Source organism: Jaculus jaculus, chromosome 15 (assembly GCF_020740685.1).
Source record: "Jaculus jaculus isolate mJacJac1 chromosome 15, mJacJac1.mat.Y.cur, whole genome shotgun sequence".
In the NCBI taxonomy this organism is placed as follows: Eukaryota; Metazoa; Chordata; class Mammalia; order Rodentia; family Dipodidae; genus Jaculus; species Jaculus jaculus.
In genome coordinates this window covers 24,814,740-24,835,629 of record NC_059116.1, presented here as the reverse complement: position 1 = coordinate 24,835,629, position 20,890 = coordinate 24,814,740, and the positions used below count along the sequence as shown (strand labels likewise).

The 20,890-nt window shown below is 45.3% G+C and overlaps 1 protein-coding gene across 1 annotated transcript in view; it reads right to left on the bottom strand.

Annotated features, from left to right (window-relative positions):
• Positions 1-20,890, bottom strand: part of Ttc39c (tetratricopeptide repeat domain 39C) — a 129,287-nt gene that overhangs the window by 9,999 nt on the left and 98,398 nt on the right. Inside the window, exons 8-10 of the mRNA XM_004654836.2 lie at positions 16,296-16,403; positions 10,282-10,391; positions 8,139-8,262 (exon numbers count right to left, since the gene is read on the bottom strand). Of these exons, the coding sequence (XP_004654893.2) occupies positions 8,139-8,262; positions 10,282-10,391; positions 16,296-16,403 (342 nt within the window). The remainder of the gene's footprint in view (positions 1-8,138; positions 8,263-10,281; positions 10,392-16,295; positions 16,404-20,890) is intronic.

The window sequence follows — 20,890 nt, the reverse complement described above, 5'->3', positions numbered from 1 at the left end:
TAAGATATATATATATATGTATATATATGTGTGTATATATATATATATATATACACACATACATATACATACACATATATATGTATATGTGTATATATATATATGTTTATATGTACACACACACACACACACACACACACACACACATATTCCCTATATCCCCTATATCTATTAGGATGACCATTACTGAAAACAAACAAAAAACACCCAAAAAATAGGGGCTGGAGAGATGGCTTCGTGGTTAGGCGCTTGCCTGTGAAGCCTAAGGACCCCAGTTCGAGGCTTGATTCCCCAGGACCTACATTTAGACAGATGCAGAAGGTGGCGCATGCATCTGGAGTTCGTTTGCAGTGGCTGGAGGCCCTGGTGCGCCCATTCTCTCTCTTTTTCTCTGTCACTCTCAAATAAATAAAAATAAACAAACAAACAAACCAAAAAACCAAGTGTTGGTAAAGACATGGAGAAGCTGGAACCTCTATGCACTGTTGGTAACGATGCTGCAACTGTTGCAGAAAATCAGAACTGAGGGATCTGAAAAGGTCAGATGAACTCTCACAGCATGAACTGAGGGCTGGGGTCAAAGCTGATTGGAGAGTGCCTGCCTAGTGTGTGCAAAGGCTCTTGGTTCAAATCTTAGAACAGCCAGGTTGGTGAGAGAGAGAGAGAGAGAGAGAGAGAGAGAGAGAGAGAGAGAGAGAGAGAGAGGAGAGAGAGAGAGGAGAGAGAGAGAGAGAGAGAGAAAGAGAGGGAAGGAGAGGGAGAGAGAGAGAAAGGGAAGAAATCTTGTCATATGTAACTTTGTGGATGAATCCCGAGGATATTGTGCTAAGTGAAATAAGTTAGTCATAGAAGGACAAATAAACAAGTACCATTTGATTCTGCTTTCAGAAACAGAAGTAATCAAATTCATAGACGCAGAGGGTACAGTGGTGGTTGCAGAAGTTGCTGGAGACTGGAAGTGGGGAGATCCTCCATGTCTTAAAGCTTTAGGGGATGCAGAATACAAACGATTCTTGTACAGCGTTAGTTTTACTGTGGGCATCATAAATGGACGTAATGCGCTCACAGAGCAACGTGGCAGAAGCTATATCTGAATAACACACATGCTTTCTTAGTGCCAGGGCCCCAACTCCACCTTAGACATGATAGCTACACTGCGCTACGTACAGTCAGCCCTACCCCAGAGCGCACACTGTGAGATTCCAAAATGTCACTCTTAGGACTAGAAGCATACAGATGCAAAGATACATCCCTAACAATAGTTATAAAAGCTGACTATTAAACAATAGTTTTATTAAAGTATTTTAGAAGAAAGCTAGAGACAACTCATGTGTTGGAAGTAGGAGACCAGTTTTAAAAAAAACAACAATAATCAATGCTCATAAATTCAAATACTACAAAGACTTTCAAAAGAATGGAGATGGACTAGGTGTCAACCTTTTATGACCTCAAAAAGTCTTATTCAATTAAAAAAAGTGAAAGAGTAGGTAAGGAATGTTACTATTTATGCATAGTCATGCCTTGACAGCCTTGTTGTTCCCATTTATGCATAGTCATCTCTTGACAGCCTTGGGAGACTGGCTCAAGGACTCTCTGTTCATACCAAAATTCAGTAGGCTCATGTCTGTACAAAACGGTAAAGTGTGGGCTGGAGAGATGGCTTATCGGTTAAGCGCCTGCCTGTGAAGCCTAAGGACCCCAGTTCAAGGCTTGATTCCCCAGGACCCATGTTAGCCAGATGCACAAGGGGGCGCACACATCTGGAGTTCGTTTGCAGTGACTGGAAGCCCTGGTGCACCCATTCTGTCTCTCTCTGCCTTTCTCTCTCTCTGTCTGTCACTCTCAAATCAATAAATAAAAAATAAACAAAATTAAAAGAAAATGGCAAAGTGTTTGTCTACAACATACTCACATCTTCCCATATGCTCCAGCTCATCCCTAGATTGCTTCTAATTCTTAATATAATGTAACGAGTCACGGTATTACATTGCTTGAGGAGTAATGAGAACGCAAAATGTTTATCAGGGATAGTAGAAATGCAATTTATTTTATATTGTAAATTATTTTTGATCTGTGGTTGATTGAGTCTTCCAATGCCAAACTGTAGATGGGGAGTGTGATGGTAACTGTGCACAGATACACAAGAATTTACATGTATCCATACAGATGTCCAAGCAAGCTTCAGAAGGCCACTCTAAAAGTCATGAGCTTCCAGTAGCTTTTGAAGGACACGAGCGTCTAGTTGGAAGGTACATTTTCTCTTGACCTTGAGAGGCTTAAATCTCTGGGGTGGGCGGGGGGTGGGGGGAAACAATTCAAAAGGCAAACAGATGAATACATTTGTTAAGTCAATGCATGTGCTAGGGTGCAAAACAGAACCAGCCTATGAGCAGGTCAAACCTCACTGAAGTTATATCTGAGCAAAGAACTGAAGGAAATGAGGGAGGAGGGACGTGTGGGCAGAGAGCATTTGCAGTTGAGGGAGGAACACGTGTATTGAGGCCCCACAGACGCATGTGTTTGGGTCCTTAAGCCTCAGTTGCTGGCATATTATGGAAGGTTGTGGAACCTAAGGAGATGGAACCTTGATGAGGGAAGTTCAGTACAGGGGGTGGGCCCCGAGGGGTTACAGTAGCCCTACTTACATTCATTCTTTCTACATCTTTTTAAAATTATTTTTATTTTTATTTATTTATTTGAGAGCGACAGACAGAGACCGAGAGAGAAAGAATGGGTGTTCCAGGGCTTCCAGCCACTGCAAACAAACTCCAGACATGTGCACCCCCCCCCTTGTGCATCTGGCTAATGTGGGTCGTGGGGAATCGAGCCTCAAACCGGGGTCCTTAGGCTTCACAGGCAAGCGTTTAACTGTTAAGCCATCTCTCCAGCCCTCTTTCTACATCTTGATGATTGAGAAGATGTGACACAAGCTTCCTACTCAGGCCTGCCAGGCTTTTCCTGCCACAATGGACACTTTTCAAAACTGTAAACCCCTCCCCCTCCTTAAGCTAACTCTGACCGGATATTTTTCCCAACAAGAAAGTAACTAATGCAGTGATCTACATTTTAACAGATCAGCCTGTCTATTGTGCTGAGAACACACAGTTTTAGAGCCAGCAGGAAGACGCAGGGGAGGGGCTAGGACGGGGGTAGTGAGAGGCTATGAATGAAAAGACAAGATTAGGGACCGTAGCTCTGAGAATTAAGGGAGTTACAGATGGGGACTGTAAGCTCAGCATACAACATAACAAGGGCTGGATTTAAAAAGTGTTTATGGGCTGCAGAGATGGCTTAGTGGTTAAGGTGCCTGCCTGTGAAGCCTAAGGACCCAGGTTCAATTGTACAGTACCCGCACAAGCCTGATGATGCACCAGGTGGCGCATGCATCTGGAGTTTGTTTGCAGTGGTTAGAGGCCCAGGCACATCCACTCTCTCCTTCTCTGATAAATAAATAAAACAAAACAAAATAAAAGTGCTTACTATCTGTATTGCCTGCTGTCAGTTTTTGTTTTTGTTTTTTTTTTTTTCCAGAAGGTAAGTAGGCAGAATGCAGGAATGTATGAGTTCAAGGCCAGCCAGCAGTATATGGTGAGTTCCAGGCTTGCTTGGGCTACTGTGCGAGATCCTGCCTCAAAAACAAACAAACAGGATTGGAGAGATGGCTTAGTGGTTAAGCGCTTATCTGAGAAGCCTAAGGACCCCCGGTTCAAGGCTCGGTTCCCCAGGACCCACGTTAGCCAGATGCACAAGGGGGCGCACGCGTCCGGAGTTCATTTGCAGTGGCTGGAGGCCCTGGCGAGCCCATTCTCTCTCTCTCCCTCTATCTGTCTTTCTCTCTGTGTCTGTCGCTCTCAAATAAATAAATAAATAAAATTTAAAAAACAAACAAATAAACAAGCAAAATAACTGCTTCTCTACCAAGACTGCTAGTGAACTCTGAACAGAGATTCAGTGTTAATATGTAACAGTGGGGAATGACATAATCTAATGAATACAGCTCAGGATGGGATTCACTTTTGTGAAGCAATTACTGGATTCGTTCCTGTTCTGTCTGTGAATGAGCTTGGGGAGCGGGGCAAGGAGCTCTGAGAATCTCCAGTGGCATCTCACGTAAGTGATAATCACTCCTGGGTCTGTCGGTCACCGTTCTGCCTGTGCTCTGATTAACTCTAATTATTTATAATGTACCCTCATTTGTACATTAGAAAAGTACTTATGGTCATTAGTAGATATTTTACACTTGTCTCAGTAACAAGAGAAGGGATTTGAACTGTGCAAATCCTTCTAAAATGAACACGTTGGAACTTATATAGTCTGGAAAATTTTGTTTCTTTTCAGGCTGGGAGAAGACATTGCTACCCTAGCAAGGACACGACTGCGTCCACGCTTCTTTTGGAGTCTCCTTTGATCTCTGGACCATCAACAGGGGTAGCATTTGACCACTTTTTTTTCTTGTTTATTATTTATTTATTTGAGAGCGACAGACAGAGAAAAAGAGAGAGAGAGGGAGAGAGAGAGAAAGAAAGAGAATGGGAACGCCAGGGCTTCCAACCACTGCAAACAAACTCCAAATGTGTGCGCCCCCTTGTGCATCTGGCTAACATGGGTCCTGGGGAATCGAGCCTTGAACCTGGTTCCTTAGGCTTCACAGGCAAGCGCTTAACTGCTAAGCCATCTTTCCAGCCCCACTGACCACCTTTTTTTTTCTTTTGAGTATGCATGGATGTGTGTATGTGTGTTTGTATTTGTGGCTACATGTGTGTGGGTGGATGACATGCATGTGTACGTACATACATGTGGAGACCAGAAGTCAATGTTGGATGTCTTCCTCAGACTCTCTCCTCCTTATTTTTTGGAACAGGGTCTCTCATTGAACCTAGAGTTCAAAATAAGGTTAAACTAGCAACCCAGTAAGACCTGGGAATGCCTCTGTCTCTGCCTCCCCAGGGTTAGCACTACAGACCCACGTGAATGCACCCCCCTTTCATATGGGTGCTAGGGACCCAAGCTCAAGTCCTCATGTTTCTGCAGCAAGCACTGTTATGCAGTGAGCCATCTTCCCAGTGCCACAGTTTTGGCCCCAAAGGACAGACTTTAAAGAAATAAGCAAAAATCATCTACAAGGTAGTCATGATAAAGGTATGTGATTCCATGAATAATTACATACATATTTGGTTCAAAGCCAGTGTGATTGCAAAAAAAAAAAAATCTGATGAATTCTCTACAGTGTCTTACAATCCATTTCTGGAATAAGTTCCAAAATATTGATACTAAATCTCTTTTGGGAAAGAGTAGTGTATGTGGGAAGGAATAGGTTTTCAAAACCTTCTTCTGGTGGTCTGTTTTATTATTTCAATATAGCAGTCACGTCTATTCTTTTTTGCATGTGTGTGTGTGTGTGTGTGTGGTGTTTATGTGTGTGTGTGTGTGTGTGTGTCTGTGGTGTGCATATGTACACATGTAGGCAAATGTGTATGCAGGTCCAGAGGGGCACATGCCAAAGGTCAACATCAGGTGTCTTCTTTAACTGCTCTCCACTTTATTAATTATTATTATTATTATTTTGGTTTTTTGAGGTAGGGTCTCACTCTAGCCCAGGCTGACCTGGAATTCACTATGTAATCTCAGGGTGGCCTCGAACTTACCTACCTCTGCCTCCCAAGTGCTGGATTAAAGGCGTGTGCATCACACCCAGCTTCCACTTTATTTATTTATTTATTTATTTTTTTAAATTAATTTATTTATTTGACAGCGACAGACACAGAGAGAAAGAGAGATAGAGGGAGAGAGAGAGAATGGGCGCGCCAGGGCTTCCAGCCTCTGCAAACGAACTCCAGACGCGTGCACCCCCTTGTGCATCTGGCTAACGTGGGACCTGGGGAACCGAGCCTCGAACCGGGGTCCTTAGGCTTCACAGGCAAGCGCTTAACCGCTAAGCCATCTCTCCAGCCCTCCACTTTATTTTTTGAGGCAGGATCTCTCCCTGAACCTAGAGCTTACTGGTTTAGCTTGGCTAGCTAGCCAGCAATCTCCAGGAATCCTCATGTATCCACAACCCCAACACTGGGATTTCAGATACGTGGCACAACACCCAGCGTTTTATGTGGGTGCTAGAGATCCAAACTGGGGTTTTCTTTTTAAATACTTTATCTGGTAATTACTATTGGAGAGAGAGAAAAAGAGAGAGAGGTGGATAGAGAGAATGGGTGCACCAGGGCCTCCAGCCATTGCAAATGAGCCCCAGACACATGTGCCACTGTGTGCATTTGGCTTATGTGGGTCCTGGGGAATTGAACTGGGGTCTTCAGGCTTCGCAGGCAAGTGTCTTAACTGCTAAGCCATCTCTCCAGCTCAGGCGCTTCTACTTGTATGGCAAGCACTTTACTAACAGAGCCATCTCCCCAAATCCTAACCGTCACATCTTGGTTGTTTGATACCGGGTCTCTATGAGTCACACAGACAGGCCTCAACTTGAGTGCTGGGATTTCCTTGCTGTCTAGATCCAGCTGCAGAACCCGAGCTTCGCCACGCTCACGGAGGCGAACTATGAGGAGGTCAGTGGAAGCTCTGCCATTCAGCCTATGAATCCGAGACCCACAGTGTCAATGCATGCTCCTTAGGGCACCAACTAGTCACCTCCATGTCCTGAGCCCATTTCCTACTTATAAAATCAGCACATTGGGCTGGAGAGATGACTTAGCAGTTAAGGCACTTACCTGCAAATCCAAAAGACCCAGATTTATTCTCCAGTACCCACATAAAGCCAGATGCACAAGGTGGCCTATGCATTTAGAGTCCGTTTGCAATGGCTGGAGGCCCTGGCACACCCATCCTCTATGTGTGTCTCTCTCTACTTACAAATAAATAAAAATATTAGGGCTGGAGAGATGGCTTAGTGGTTAAGGCGCTTGCCTGTGAAGCCTAAGGACCCACATTCAACTCGCCAGATCCCACTTAAGCCAGATGCACAAAGGTGAGGTAAATGCAAGGTCGCATATGCCCACTAGGTGGCGCAAGCATCTGGAGTTCAATATAAGTGGCTGAGGCCTTGGCATGCCAATTCTCTCTCTTTCTAAAATAAATAAATAAATAAAATTAAAAATGTTTGCCCAAGATAAGAGGCTTGTAAACTTGGACTGCATACATATTTCTAGCTGCTTTACTCATATGAGCTTGAAACACATACACAAACAATGTCCATCAAGAAATAATCTACTGATTATAGGCTACAATGCTACAAATATCACAGATTCTATGCTGAAAAATAAATGAAGCCATGCATATCCTTTGTGACTCTACTTCTATGAAATTCAAGGGCAGGGCCTGGGGGGATGGTTTAGCAATTAAGGCATTTGCCTACAAAGCCAAAGGTCCCAGGTTCAATTCCCCAGGACTCATGTTAGCCAGATGCACAAGGGGACACACACACTTGGAGTTCATGTGCAGTGGCTGGAGGCCCTGGCGTGCCCATTCTCTCTCTCTCTCTCCCCTTCTTTCTCTGTCAAATAAATAAATAAAAATAAAAAATATATATTAAAAAAAGAAGTTCAAGGACAGGCAAACAGTCTATGGATATTGAATAGTGAACAATGACTGTCCTGCAGTGGAAGACACTGAGAAGGAACACGCCGGAAATGTCAGGGGTGGTGGAAATGGTCTCTGTCGTATTTGTGGCGATTGATGTCAGGTTGCAAATGGCTGTGATAACTCAGTGAGTCATCAGACACTTTAACACCTGAGCTTTTTTGTTTTTGTTTTTGTTTATGTTTTGTTTTTTGGTTTTTCGAGGTAGGGTCTCACAGTAGCCCAGGCTGACCTGGACTTCACTATGTAGTCTCAGGCTGGCCTCGAACTCACGGCGATCCTTCTACCTCTGCCTCCCAAGTGCAGGGATTAACCACGCCCGGCTTAGTACCGTTTTTTTTAAAGGGGCATGACCGTGGGCTCCCAACAAGGAGAGCGAGCATATCTGTCTGAACCAGCGCCACCTACTGCTACCACCAGTATGACAGCATTGCCTTTGTCACCACACCAATGATGCCAGAGTGACAGACAGGCTTTCCGGTCAGGCGAGATGAGTGAGAAAGGGAAGGAAGCCGTGCGAATGGATCTGCCGATGGGCACGGCGCTCGTTTTACCTTGGCTCATCCTTTGCAGGTTGGGAGAGGAGCAGTTGGGTAAGGCTTTCCACAAGTACAGCACCTCGATGGACGCCAGCACACACAGCGCTTTGGTTGGGGTTTGTTTCCGGAACCTCTCCGCCTGTCGGTAGCGACAGTGTTAGACTCCATTTTTTTTTTTTTTTTTCCAAGAACACACTCAAGGGCTGGAGAGATGGCTTGGCGGTTAAGCGCTTGCCTGTGAAGCCTGAGGACCCCGGCTCGAGGCTCGGTTCCCCAGGACCCACGTTAGCCAGATGCACAAGGGGGCGCACGCGTCTGGAGTTCGTTTGCAGAGGCTGGAAGCCCTGGTGCGCCCATTCTCGCTCTCTCTCTCTCTCTGCCTCTCTCTCTCTCTCTCTCTCTCTCTGTCACTCTCAAATAAATAAATAAAAATAAACAAAAAAATTAAAAAAAAAGAACACAGTCAAATACAAACTATACTCTGGAGGCATACTAAAGTGCACCATTCATGTTCAATGTCAATGGCCATCTCTTACAAAGCTAAAAAAAAAAAAGTAAAACTTTTCTATTTTCCAAATGTTTATTTTTGTTCTTTTATTTATTTATTTATTTGAGAGTGACAGAGAGAGAAAGAGGCAGATAGAGAGAGAGAGAGCGAATGGGCGCATCAGGGCTTCCAGCCTCTGCAAACGAACTCCAGACGCGTGCGCCCCTTTGTGCATCTGGCTGACGTGGGTCCTGGAGAATTGAGCCTTGAACCGGGGTCCTCCGGCTTCACAGGCAAGTGCTTAACCACTAAGCCATCTCTCCAGCCCCTCCAAATGTTTTAATATATTCACAGATAAGCCTTACACTCATTATTTAACCCATTGTTAGGTTGCATATCTTCTGAAAATGTGGGGATGAGACTAGATCCATTTAAGTTTAAACCAACGGATTTATAAAAGTTGTGTGACAAACAGAAGCTCAACAAGTCTGGCATTGAGGACATAAGACTAACCACGTTTTAGTTGTGGCTCTGTTGATTTTTAAATCTACTCAGTTGCATTCTACATTACAATATTTATTTTATTTAATTATTAAATAATTCTTATTATTTAATTTTATATGATTTCATAAATTATAATTCAATTTAAAATCATTAAGAATTAATTATTTATTTAATTATTGGAGGTGGAGAAGCAAACCCAGAGACTAGACAAGCGTTCTACCATTGAGTTACAGCCCCAGCACTATAATAAAAATGTCACTCAATAAAGCCCAATAAAAATTTTTTTAAGCCTACTTATGGAATCAAAGAAACAACATACACCTAAAGTCCTGAAAAATTCAAGATATGACATAATTCGAGGCTATTCATGAAAATCTTAAGTGTCAGAAATCAAGATAAAATTTGGGGCATTATTGCTACAGTCCTGGGATTTCCAATGAAACATGGGAAGCCATTTTTGTTATTTATTTTTGTCAAAATGTGATGTGGTCGCCAGCCTGAGTGGCAGACCATCTGTCCCTCATGGGCTCTGCTGATTTGTAATCTTCTGGAACTGCCTCAGCCTTAGATGGATGCTACCTCTTTCCAGAAATGCGCATTAGCTCTGCAGGGTCCGGAACATCTCTACTTGCTAAAAAGAAATCTGCCTTAGTTATTTGCAGGACTTGGTTTTGTTGCATTTTGTTTTTTTTTCAAAGTAGGGTCTCACTCTAGCTCAGGCTGATCTGGAATTCACTATGTATTCTCAAGGGTGACCTGGAACTCACAGCGATCCTCCTACCCCTGCCTCCCAAGTGCTGGGATTAAAGGCGTGTGCCCCCACACCCAGCTTTATTTTATTTCTTTATTTGAGAGAGAGAGAGAGAGAGAGAGGAGAGAGAGAGAGAGAAAGAATGAGTCACCAAGGCCGCCAGCCACTTACATGGGTCCTGGGGAATCGAACCTGTGTCCTTAGGCTTCAAGGCAAGTGCCTTAAACTGCTAAGCCATCTCTCCAGCCCAGGACTTTTAAATTCAGAGCCGAAGCATGACCACAGCAAGTAGACTGCATTTTACATGGCCAGTGAGTCCCCGGGTCTGAATATGGTGGCTTAATGTCTGTCCAAGGAAGTGCTGGCACAAGACCTCCATCATATTGATTACTCCAGACAGGCTGGCTCCAACATACCTTTTTCACTGAGAACTGTTCAATCTGATTATTTTTCCTTTTGAAGAGTTTCTGGACTTCTTTGAAGACGACCTGTGCCCCATCCACGTCACCAGTGGCTCCCTGACAAACTGTAAGAAAGCACCATTGTATATTGCAACAGGGTTACAGGAGGGGAAATGCCTCAGAGAGACATGAGGTGATGAGATCACGGACAAGGCAGGAGCAAGTATGACCAAAGGACAGCTGACCATGCCATCCATGTGACTCCCTCCCAGGAGCTAAGTCCCAGAGCTTTGGGGGTCACTAGGAAACCAGTACCCTTGTCCTGTTATGAGGGGAGATAATCTTGTATATAACAAAATGTTAGCTCCTGTCATGGTACAGACTAGATGGAAGCCACATCTTCAGAGCGCGGAATCCAGAGGGAGTGTGAGGAGGATCAGGATGTTGTGAGCGACCCTCATGAAGGGATGAGTCATGAGTTAGTCCTGCGCGTACTCACTGCGCGTTCCACCACATGCCTCCAGCAAAGACGTGAAGAAGGAGCACAAGACTTGGATGAAATGGTACATTTCCATTGCAGGGATTACATGTGCATGCACACACACACACACGCACACACACGGATCACACAATGACAAGCACACAGTGATAGAAGAGTCTGTAGGGAAGAGAACTACAGAGGATTTTTTTTCTTTTTTTATTTATTAACAACTTCCATGATTGTAAACAATATCCCATGGTAATACCCTTCCTCCCCCCACTTTCCCCTTTGAAACGCCATTCTCCATCACATCCCCTGCCCCTCTCAATCAGTCTCTCTTTTATTTTGATGTCATCATCTTTTCCTCCTCTTATGATGGTCTTGTGTAGGTAGTGTCAGGCACTGTGAGGTCATGGATATCCAGGCTATTTTGTGTCTGGAGGAGCACACTGTAAGGAGTCCTACCCTTCCTTTGGATCTTACATTCTTTCCTCCACCTACAGAACTTTTTTTTTGGAAAGAGAGAGGACAGGCATACCAGGACATCTGGCCACTGCAAACTAATTCCAGATGCACGCACCACCTTGTGCATCCTGCTTTATGTGGGTTCTAGTGGACCAAACCTGGGTCCTTTGGTTTTGCAGGCAAGTGTCTTAACTGCTCAGCCATCTTTCCCACCCTATAAGCTCGGAGAAGGAATCATTTCTCCTTGGTGTAGAGGGAAGCGGTGAAGAGCTGGAAGAGGAGCTGAGCCCTGAACGTTGGGTGATAGGTGCTAGCCAAATCGGTAAGCTGTGGGTTCGAGTGACTCTGCCTCAGTAAACACAAAGGAGAGTGACTGAGGAAGACACTCAGCATCCACCTGTGGCCTTTGCATACACACACACATGTACACGTGTACCTGCACACACACACACACACAAAACACAATATACACGTGCCAAAGAAAGAGAGATGTCGATGCTTGAAAACATGAGAGTCGTGTCCTCCTTAAACTGTAAGCTCTAAACAGAACATGGGGGAATTGGCCTCCCATTAAGAATCAGTTTATGCCTTTGGTAGTAGTTTGAATGGGATAGTTCGAATGTCTGGTCCCGGAGACTCAGGTGTTTTATTAAAATTGAACTTGCAGGCTGGAGAGATGGCTTAGTGGTTAAGGCGCTTGCCTGCAAAGCCTAAGGACCCATCTTCAATCTCTCTCCATATCCCACGTAAGCCAGATGCACAAAGGTGAGGCAAGCGCACGGCTGCTCATGCCCACTAGGTGGCGCAAGCATCTGGAGTTCAATTGCAGCGGCGGAGGCTGTGGTGCACCAATCCCGCCCCCCCCCCCCACAACTTGCTCTCTCTCTCTCTCTCTCTCTCAAAAAAAAATTGAACTTGTAACTTCAATGTCTAGCAGACCCTGCACTAAGAGTCCAGCTCTAAGGTGTGTGGATCTTCCGTTCAGCCTGACTAGGTGGGTTGAAGCAGTTTGAGCTCTGGGAGTTTGTGCTTGCTGGTATCACTTTTTCTCTCTCTGCTATGCCGACGTATGGTGGAGTGAGCCAGCTTCTGCCATTGATAGACTGTCCCTGGGTGCTGTAAGCCTGAAATAAAGCCCTTCCTCTCATAAGCTGTGTCTGGTTGGATGTTTGTCCCAGCAATGAGGAGCTATGGGAAGCCCATCCTACAAGCAATATTCTCTTTTGGTAACATCATTTTGATATTGTTTTAAGCTTTCAGAAAAGCTGCAAGCATATAATATGAGGACACATCCAGCAATTCTCCTTCTGGGTGTTTTCTAAAGGAGCTGAAAGCAATGACCTTGGACTAGATCATTGGACACTAATGTTCAGGGTAAACATTACACCCCTGTAGCTCAGAGTGATGGCTCCCACTTTTAACCCCAGTATCAGGGTGAGGTAGGAAGATAGATCATTGTGGGTTTAAAGAGCTACAGAGTTAGTTCCAGAATTATCTGAGCTAGCATAAGACCCTGCCTCTGAAAAGCAAACAATAAAAAAGGTTGAAGTAAACCAAATGCCCACTGGTGGATGAGAGGGCAAACAAAATGTGGGAGGTTTACAACGTGCAGTGGAATATTACTCAGCTTTTAGAAGAAAGGAAATTCTCACTCACGTTATAATACGGATCAGCCTGGCAGACATTTTGCAAAGTGAAGTAAATTAGACACAAAAAGGCAAATACAATCCAGTGTATCTTCTTGGTAAGGCGATTAAATTCCCAGAGACAGAATGTAAAGTGGTGGTAATCAGAGGCTGGGTAAAGGGGCAATGGAGTCTGTGTTTAGAGGCTAGAGTTTCAGGGCGGGATGAGACATAAAACTTCTGGAAATGGATGGCAGTGATGGTTACACAACAATGTGAATAAATGTGCTACCGTCACTCAAAAAGGTAAAATTGGTAGGTTTTATACTGCATATATTTTACCACAATTAAAAAAAGGGGGGGGGGCGCTGGAGAGATAGCTTAGCGGTTAAGCGCTTGCTTATGAAAAGCCTAAGGACCCCGGTTTGAGGCTTGATTCCCCAGGACCCACATTAGCCAGATGCATAAGAGGGTGCACACTTCTGGAGTTCATTTTCAGTGGCTAGAGGCCCTGGCATGCCCATTCTCTTTCTATATATATCTGCCTCTTTCTCTCTGTCACTCACAAATAAATAAATTAAAGTAAACAAAAAATGTTTTTAATTAAGACAAGGAACTAAACCCTGGTCGTGGGATTTCTGGTTGCTGAACGCCTGTTCCTCCAGCCTGCCTGTCAACATAGCCAACTGAAATGGCAGCTCCGCAAGACACCGTTCCCAATTGGTTTTTGTTTGCTTGTTTGTTTGCTTGTTTAGAGGTAGTGTTTCATCCTAGCTCAGGCTGGCCTGGAATTCACTATGGAGTCTCAGGGTGACCTCAAACTCATGGCAATCCTCCTACCTCTGCCTCCCGAGTGCTGGGATTAAAGGCATGAGCCACCACGCCCAGCTCTTCCCCAGTTACAGGGGAGGTGTTCAGACACATCTTGCCTCCACCATAAGGACCCCTTACAAAGAGAAATAAGGACCTTCCATGCTGCCGAGCTCTGAGAACTATGGCGGTGTGGGCATTTTCTTTTTTCCTTTTTTTTTTTTTTTTTTGGTTTTTCGAGGGCATTTTTGCAATGTAAATGCTCCTCCACATAGCTGCCTTGTGCCTTTATTTCTTGCATGCTCAGCAGACATGGAAAAAGAAAGAGCTGCTCAACCTTGGCTGGAAGGCTCTCTTTTAAGGGCAACTCAAAGGGACTCGCTTGGTCGTCAGTGTGTTGGGTATGCTAAGGCATTCCAATGAAGACTACCTACTTGTAAATGAAATGCCCGAAAATTCTACAAAACAACCTTTGAAGTGTGAGGCATGACATACTAACCCATATATCAGAAATAAGCTATTCAGGGTGGAGAGATGGCCTAGAGGTTAAGGCACTTGCCTATGAAGCTTAAGGACCCAGGTTTGACTTCCCAGAACCCACATAAGCCAGATTCACAGGGTGGCACAAGCATTTGGGGTTTGTTCGCAGTGTCTAGAGGCCCTGGTGCACCCATTCTTTCTCCCCCCCCTCTTTATCTCTAATAAAAAAGAAATAAGCTGGCTGGAGTGATTGCTTAATGGTTAAGCGCTTGCCTGTGAAGCCTAAGGACCCCAGTTCGAGGTTCCATTCCCCAGAACCTATGTAAGCCAGATCCACAAGGTGGCACACGTGTCTGGAGTTTGTTTGCAGTGGCTGGAGTCCCTGATGTGCCCTTGCTCTCTGCCTCTTTCTCTGTTGATCTCAAATAAATAAATAAAAATAAGCAACAACAACAACACCAAAATAAGCTATTCAAACATCAGATATGGAGCCATGAGAAAATGGGCTGTCTTATGGAGGTTGCATAAAGAGCCTCAAAATAAGGCAGCTTGGCACTGGACTTGCTAACAGCATGATGCAATCTACAGGGGTTTTAAGATATTCAGGATATACACTTCAACTAATATTAGCTCTATCTCATTTTATTGCAGTTATGTGTGGGTAGTAGGTGTATTGAAGGTGGTGTGTGTGTGTGTGTGTGTGTGTGTGTGTGTGTGTATGTGTATGCAGACAAGCACACCCCATGTGACATGCGCAGAGGCCAGAGGAGAATGTCCAGCATCCCTCCCCACTGTTCATCAGTGTTCTTCTTGAGACAGAGTCTCTTACTGATTCCAGGGCTTGTTACTTGCCCCAGCAATTCTTAGGTCTCCGTTCCCCACAGGACTAGGGTAAAAGACTCATGTAGTCACAAACAGATGTTCACGTGGGTTCTAGGTACATGAACTTGCCCTCTCAGGCTCTCAGGATTTCACAGGAAGCACTCTTACCTGTTGAGCCAACTCTCCAGCTCCTCCTATCTTATTTCAATGAAATGACTTAGGGAGATGGGAGGAAAGGGAAGATCTCTGGGAATGCAGAGATAGCTCAGAGGTTAAGGCACTTGCCTGCAAAGCCTAAGGACCCATGTTCGATTCCCCAGTACCCACATAAGCCAGATACACAAGTTGGCACCTGTGTCTGGAGTTCCTTTACAGTGGCTAGAGGCCCTGGCATGCCCATTCTCCCTCTCTCTAATAGATAAAGAAAAATAAAGTATCTTTTAAAGTCAATACTTCGAGGGATAAGGAGGTATTTAAAATAATGTTTGGGGAGCTGGAGAGTAGCTCAGCGGAGAGCACAAGCTAAGCAAATGCAAGGTCCCAGGTCCAGTTCTAAGCACCAAGAAAAAACAATTTTGTATTGCTGTTATAATATTAAGGAAAAGTCGCTTGTGTGGCTGCGTAAGGAGAGTTCACCATTGCATAAACCTGAGAAAGTTTGCAAAGCATTGCTTGAAGGCAAGAAACAACCACGTTTATCTCTTCAATTCTACGCTTCTCCAATTCTAAACCCCACTTTATCTAAGACAAAGACAGCACCACGTTTGTCCACCAGGTGGCAGCATGTCTCCAAGTATCTCATGCAAAACAAATTACCAGTAAATATTTCCTGTAATGATAGGCAGTGTTGACGTACCTCACGTTGTGACATCACACCACAAATATGATAAAAATGACAGGGATAGTAGGTAAAACGAGGTTGGAGCAGACTCAACTCCTTGTGTAAGTCTGTAAGCCAGGTATCAACTCCAAATGACCAACAATGAAAAGAGCATGCTCAACTCTTAAACATTGTTCAAAACTCCAATAAACCAAAAAACATAGCAAACTACAATAAAGGGAGTAAGGACTATAATATTAAGGTGCATGAGTGTAAAATGATCTCCCAGATAGTTATTTCTAAGCACCAACAAAGAGAGGGGTTGACAATGGTCTAGTGCTGAATTTCCCAGCGTGGGGCCATTAAATACACTATTCTGCCATATCTACCAAATGCTGATATTCTGGGGAAACCGGAAGAATAGGACCTCTGTGGTCTCCCTCGTCACCTCCCATCTGCCAGGGCTCGTGAGCCAAGCAGCCGCAGATGGAGGTGGGCACACACGGCTCTGCCTATGGCTACTCACCCGCAGTCAAATATGCGTAATAGCACTGCGACCACCTGGATTCATTCTTCAGCCTCTCGAAGGAGTCGAACGCGTCCTTGAAGTTGAGTTCAATCATGCTGCACCAACCTGCGGAAGGAACACTTTCAGCGCAAGTCCCTAAGGCGGCCACATCCCAGCTGGAACTCTCCAGCCTTGCCCTCCACCCTCCTCGGACAGTTTCCTAGGAAGAGCCTCGAGACTTGGACTTGAAAATTTAAGAGTTAGGCTGAGTGGGTTGGAGGGATGGCTTAGTAGTTAAGGCACTTGCTGCAAAGCCAAAGGTCCCAGGTTCCATTCCCCAGGCCCCACGTTAGCCAGATGCACAAGGGGGTGCACACATCTGGAGTTCGTTTGCAGTGGCTAGAGGCCCTGGTGTGCCCATTCTCCCTCTTTCTCCGTCAAATAAATAAATAAATAAAATAAAATATTTTAAAAACAGAATTAGGCAGAGGCAGAAAAACCACCATATGCCAGTCTTACAAAGGTGACATGGTGATTTAGGAGAAAATGTAGGCATTAAGATGTGAGCTAGTTGCTCAAAGACATATCACTATTAAGAGGACAGAACTGGGCTGGAGAGGGGGCTTAGCAGTTAAGGTGCTTGCCTACGAAGCCTAAGGACCCATGTTCCCCTCTCCAGGTCCCATGCAAGGCAGACACACAAGGTTATGCAAGTGCGTAAGGTCGTACATGTGCACAAGATGGCGCACATGTCTAGAGCTCAATTGCAGTGGCTGAGGCCCTGGGATGCCAATTCTCTCTCTCCCTTGTTCTCTCTCCCATAAAGGCATGTGGCATGATGGCCAGACCACCCCCCCCCAAAAAAAAAGAGAGAGAGAGAGAGGACAGAATTGTGGGCCAAAGTCTAACACTATTCCATTTATATGACACTGCCAGTATCAGAAACATGCTTCGGCAGGTGTTTTGGCTCACGTCTGCAATCCCAGCATTCATAAGCTCAGGCAGGAGGATTGCCATGGGCTTGAAGCCAGCCTGGACTATAAAGTGAGACTCTTATCTCATAAAACAAAACAAAAGGAAGGAAGGGAAGGAGGGAGGGATTTAAAAAAAAAACTTATAAAAAAAGACAGAAAATTCTGATATCAGGCATATCACTAAGTAACTGTGTAATTCTGGATTTATCATGTAAGTGATTGATGGTGGCGGTAGGAAATAACCACTTCTAAAAAGGACAGTCTAGCCTTTAATCCCAGCACTCGGGAGGCTGAGGTAGGAGGATCGCCGTGAGTTCAAGGCCACCTGAGGCTCCATAGTGAATTCCAGGTCAGCCTGGGCTAGAGTGAGACCCTACCTTAAACAAACAAACAAACAAAAAAAGACAGTCTAATTCTATGGATAGGATCTTGACATACTTTAGGGTAAAAACATGAGCTAGCTATTTTCATCCTCTAATAGCACTCATGGTCAGATTCGAACTAAATACCCAAGCAGAAGTGGGCAACGGTGCTAAGCCACATGAAGCCCGAGTCAGTCCTAATTTCCGAGTCCACCTTCCCAAGTTGGCTGATTCCTAACCTCTGTCAGCTCCTCAGTTCTCTCCCACCACAAACTTTGAGATGATGGACCAGAAAACACTGTCAGATGTAGACTCTGAAATTCAGCTTGTTTGAAACACGTCTCACTCTGCATCACAGCACAACGCGGAGCTCCAGCAGGATTTAGATTACATGAAACACATTTGTTTTCTTCTCCGCGAGGCGGAACAGGCACCAAGAGATTACACTGTGTAGCGTGTAGCTCCCAATCTGTCCTTTCAGAGGTTTCTAGAAGACGCTTATCCCATGAAGCGAGGCACATGTCAGGCAGGGCGGGGAGCGGACTGGCAGATATCCTCAGTAGAAAGCCTGTTGAGTCTCGATGTCCCCACCCCCCCTTTTTTTGAGGTAGGGTCTCACTCTAGCTCAGGCTTACCTGGAATTCACTATGTAGTCTCAGGGTGGCCTTGAACTCACGGTGATCCACCTGCCTTTGTGTGGTGGTGTCCCCCATAAACTTAGGTATTCTGAATGCTAGTCTCCCCAGCTGATGGCAATTGGGAATTAAGACCTCCTGAAGGCAGTGTATTGTTGGGGGTGAGCTTATGGGTGTTATAGCCAGTTTCCCCATGCCAGTGTTTGGCACACTCTCCTGTTGCTGTGGTCCACCTTATGTTGGCCATGGGGGGATGTCCACCTTCTGCTCATGCCATCATTTTCCCCTGCCATCGTGGAGCTTCCCCTCGAGCCTGTAAGCCAAAACAAATCTCTTTTTCCCACAAGCTGCTCTTGGTTGGGTGATTTCTACCAGCAATGTGAACCTGACTGCAACAGTAAAGTGGTACTAAGGAGTGGGATTGCTGCTAGACACCTGACTGTGTGGCTTTGGCCTTTTGGAGTTGATTTCCAAGAGGAATGTGGAAGGATTTGAAACCTTGGCCTTGGCCTTGGCCTAAGCAATGCCTTGCAGTGTTGTAAGTACAGCTTGATGGACTATTCGGGTCAGAGCTGAAAGACCTGAATGCAGTAAGAACTATGGACTGCGAGGTTTGGCTTATGAGGGTGAGAAGAGCTTTGCTTGGACTGGGCTAGCAGTTTGTGTGAGAAGCTTGCTCTTATGCCCGTGTCCTGAGAAGTTGTGCAGGGTTGCTTTGTGTAGAAATGAACTGGTGTGAGCAGAGGGATATGGCACAGAAAAACCGAAATCTTTGGGTGAACTGCTGCCCATTCAGCTGCAATTGAGAGATTACAACCTTTGAGATTAGGCCAGCTGACCTGCACTGGGGCAACAGGAAGAATGTAAACTCTTCTGGAGGGGCCTGAGTGCTCAAGGGGAGTGCTTTTGCCAGTAGACATGAAGAACATTCCATTGAACTGGAAGATAAGACTCCCCCCTGGCCACTTTGGGCTCCTGATGTCCTTGAATAAACAGGCTGTGGAAGGAGTTACTGTGGTAGCAGGGGTGATTGATCCAGACTACAGGGGGAAATCAGACTGCTCCTCCACAATGGAGGTAAGGAAGAGTATGTCTGGAGTGCAGGAGATCCTTTGGGGCGTCTGTTAGTGTTACCATGTCCTGTTGTCAAAGTCAATGGACGACTGCAACAACCCAATAGAAGTAGTGTGATAAATGGCCCAGATCCTTCAGGAATGAAGGTATGGGTCACCCCTCCAGGTAAAGAACCAAGACCTGCCGAGGTGCTTGCTGAAGGTGGAGGAAATACAGAATGGGTAGTAGAAGAAGGCAGTTACAAATACCAGCTGAGGGCACATGACCAGTTACAGAAACCAGGACTGTAATTGCCATGTTTCTGTCCTAACTTGATTACAGAGTGTTTGTGCATATCTACACCAATATTAAGATTGTATCACTAGCTAACTATTGTTGAATTTATATTAGATCTATTATATTAGAGACTAGCATTCCTCAAGGAGCCTTGCTTGGTGTTGAGGGCGGGGAAGATTTTGCGGTTCCGGTCATACGTGGGATAGTTGTACCATGTTAGGCAGAATTATGAGCTTGCTACTGTTTTCATTGGAAAATTAAGTGTGATATAAAGAGATATGGTTTGGTGTCAAGCTGACAAGGGGTGGACTTGTGATGGTTAAGGTGTTGTCAACCTGATCTGTTAGTAATCCACAGAAATCCCTTTTGGGTGGGTCTCTGAGGTTGCTTCCAGGAAGGATCAACTGAAGGAGGAAGTCCTTCCCCCAGAGTAAGTCCTCCCCCAGAGCGGCTGGGCCCTCTCAGAGGGGACTTTATAGAAGGAAGCTCTGGGTGAAGAGAGCCCCTTCCTTCTTCCCATTTGGCTGCCAGAGCTGCTCGCTGCCTTCCAGCGTGGACTGAAGACCTTCACTGGCTGAAGACCCACGTGGATCGAGACCCAGCGGCTCCTCAGGAAGCCTCGAGGCCTGCGGTGCCTGGACTGCTGAGGCATCTGGCCGCATGGATGGAAGAGCTACCTTGATTCTCGGGCCTATTGGACTACCATAAGCTAATCCAATAAATTCCTTTTTAAAAATAATTCATTCCACCAGTTCTGTTCCTCTAGGGGACCCTGACTAATACACTGGTAATCAAAGAGACATGATATCTTGTTAAATGTGCCTCTTAAAAATGGTGGCGCACGCCTTTAATCCCAGCATTCTCACTTGGGAGGCAGAGGTAGGAGGATCTCCATGAGTTTGAGGCCACCCGAGACTATGTAGTGAATTCCAGGTTAGCCTGGGCTAGAGTGAGACCCTATCTCAAAAAAAAAAAAAAAAATGCTAATTCTGAAGCCAGGCGTGATGGCGCACGCCTTTAATCCCAGCATTCTCACTCGGGAGGCAGAGGTAGGAGGATCGCCATGAGTTCGAGGCCACCCTAAGACTACATAGTGAATTCCAGGTTAGCCTGGGCCAGAGTGAGACCCTACCTCGAAAAACCAAAAAAAGCTAACTTTGAATTTTTGCATAGCAAGCAACTAGAACGCTACTGTGTAAGTGAGGAAAAAAGGGGGTCAGGGGCAGAAGGTGGTGGTTTGATTCAGGTGTCCCCCCAGAACCTTAGGTATTCTGAATCTCCCCAGCTGATGG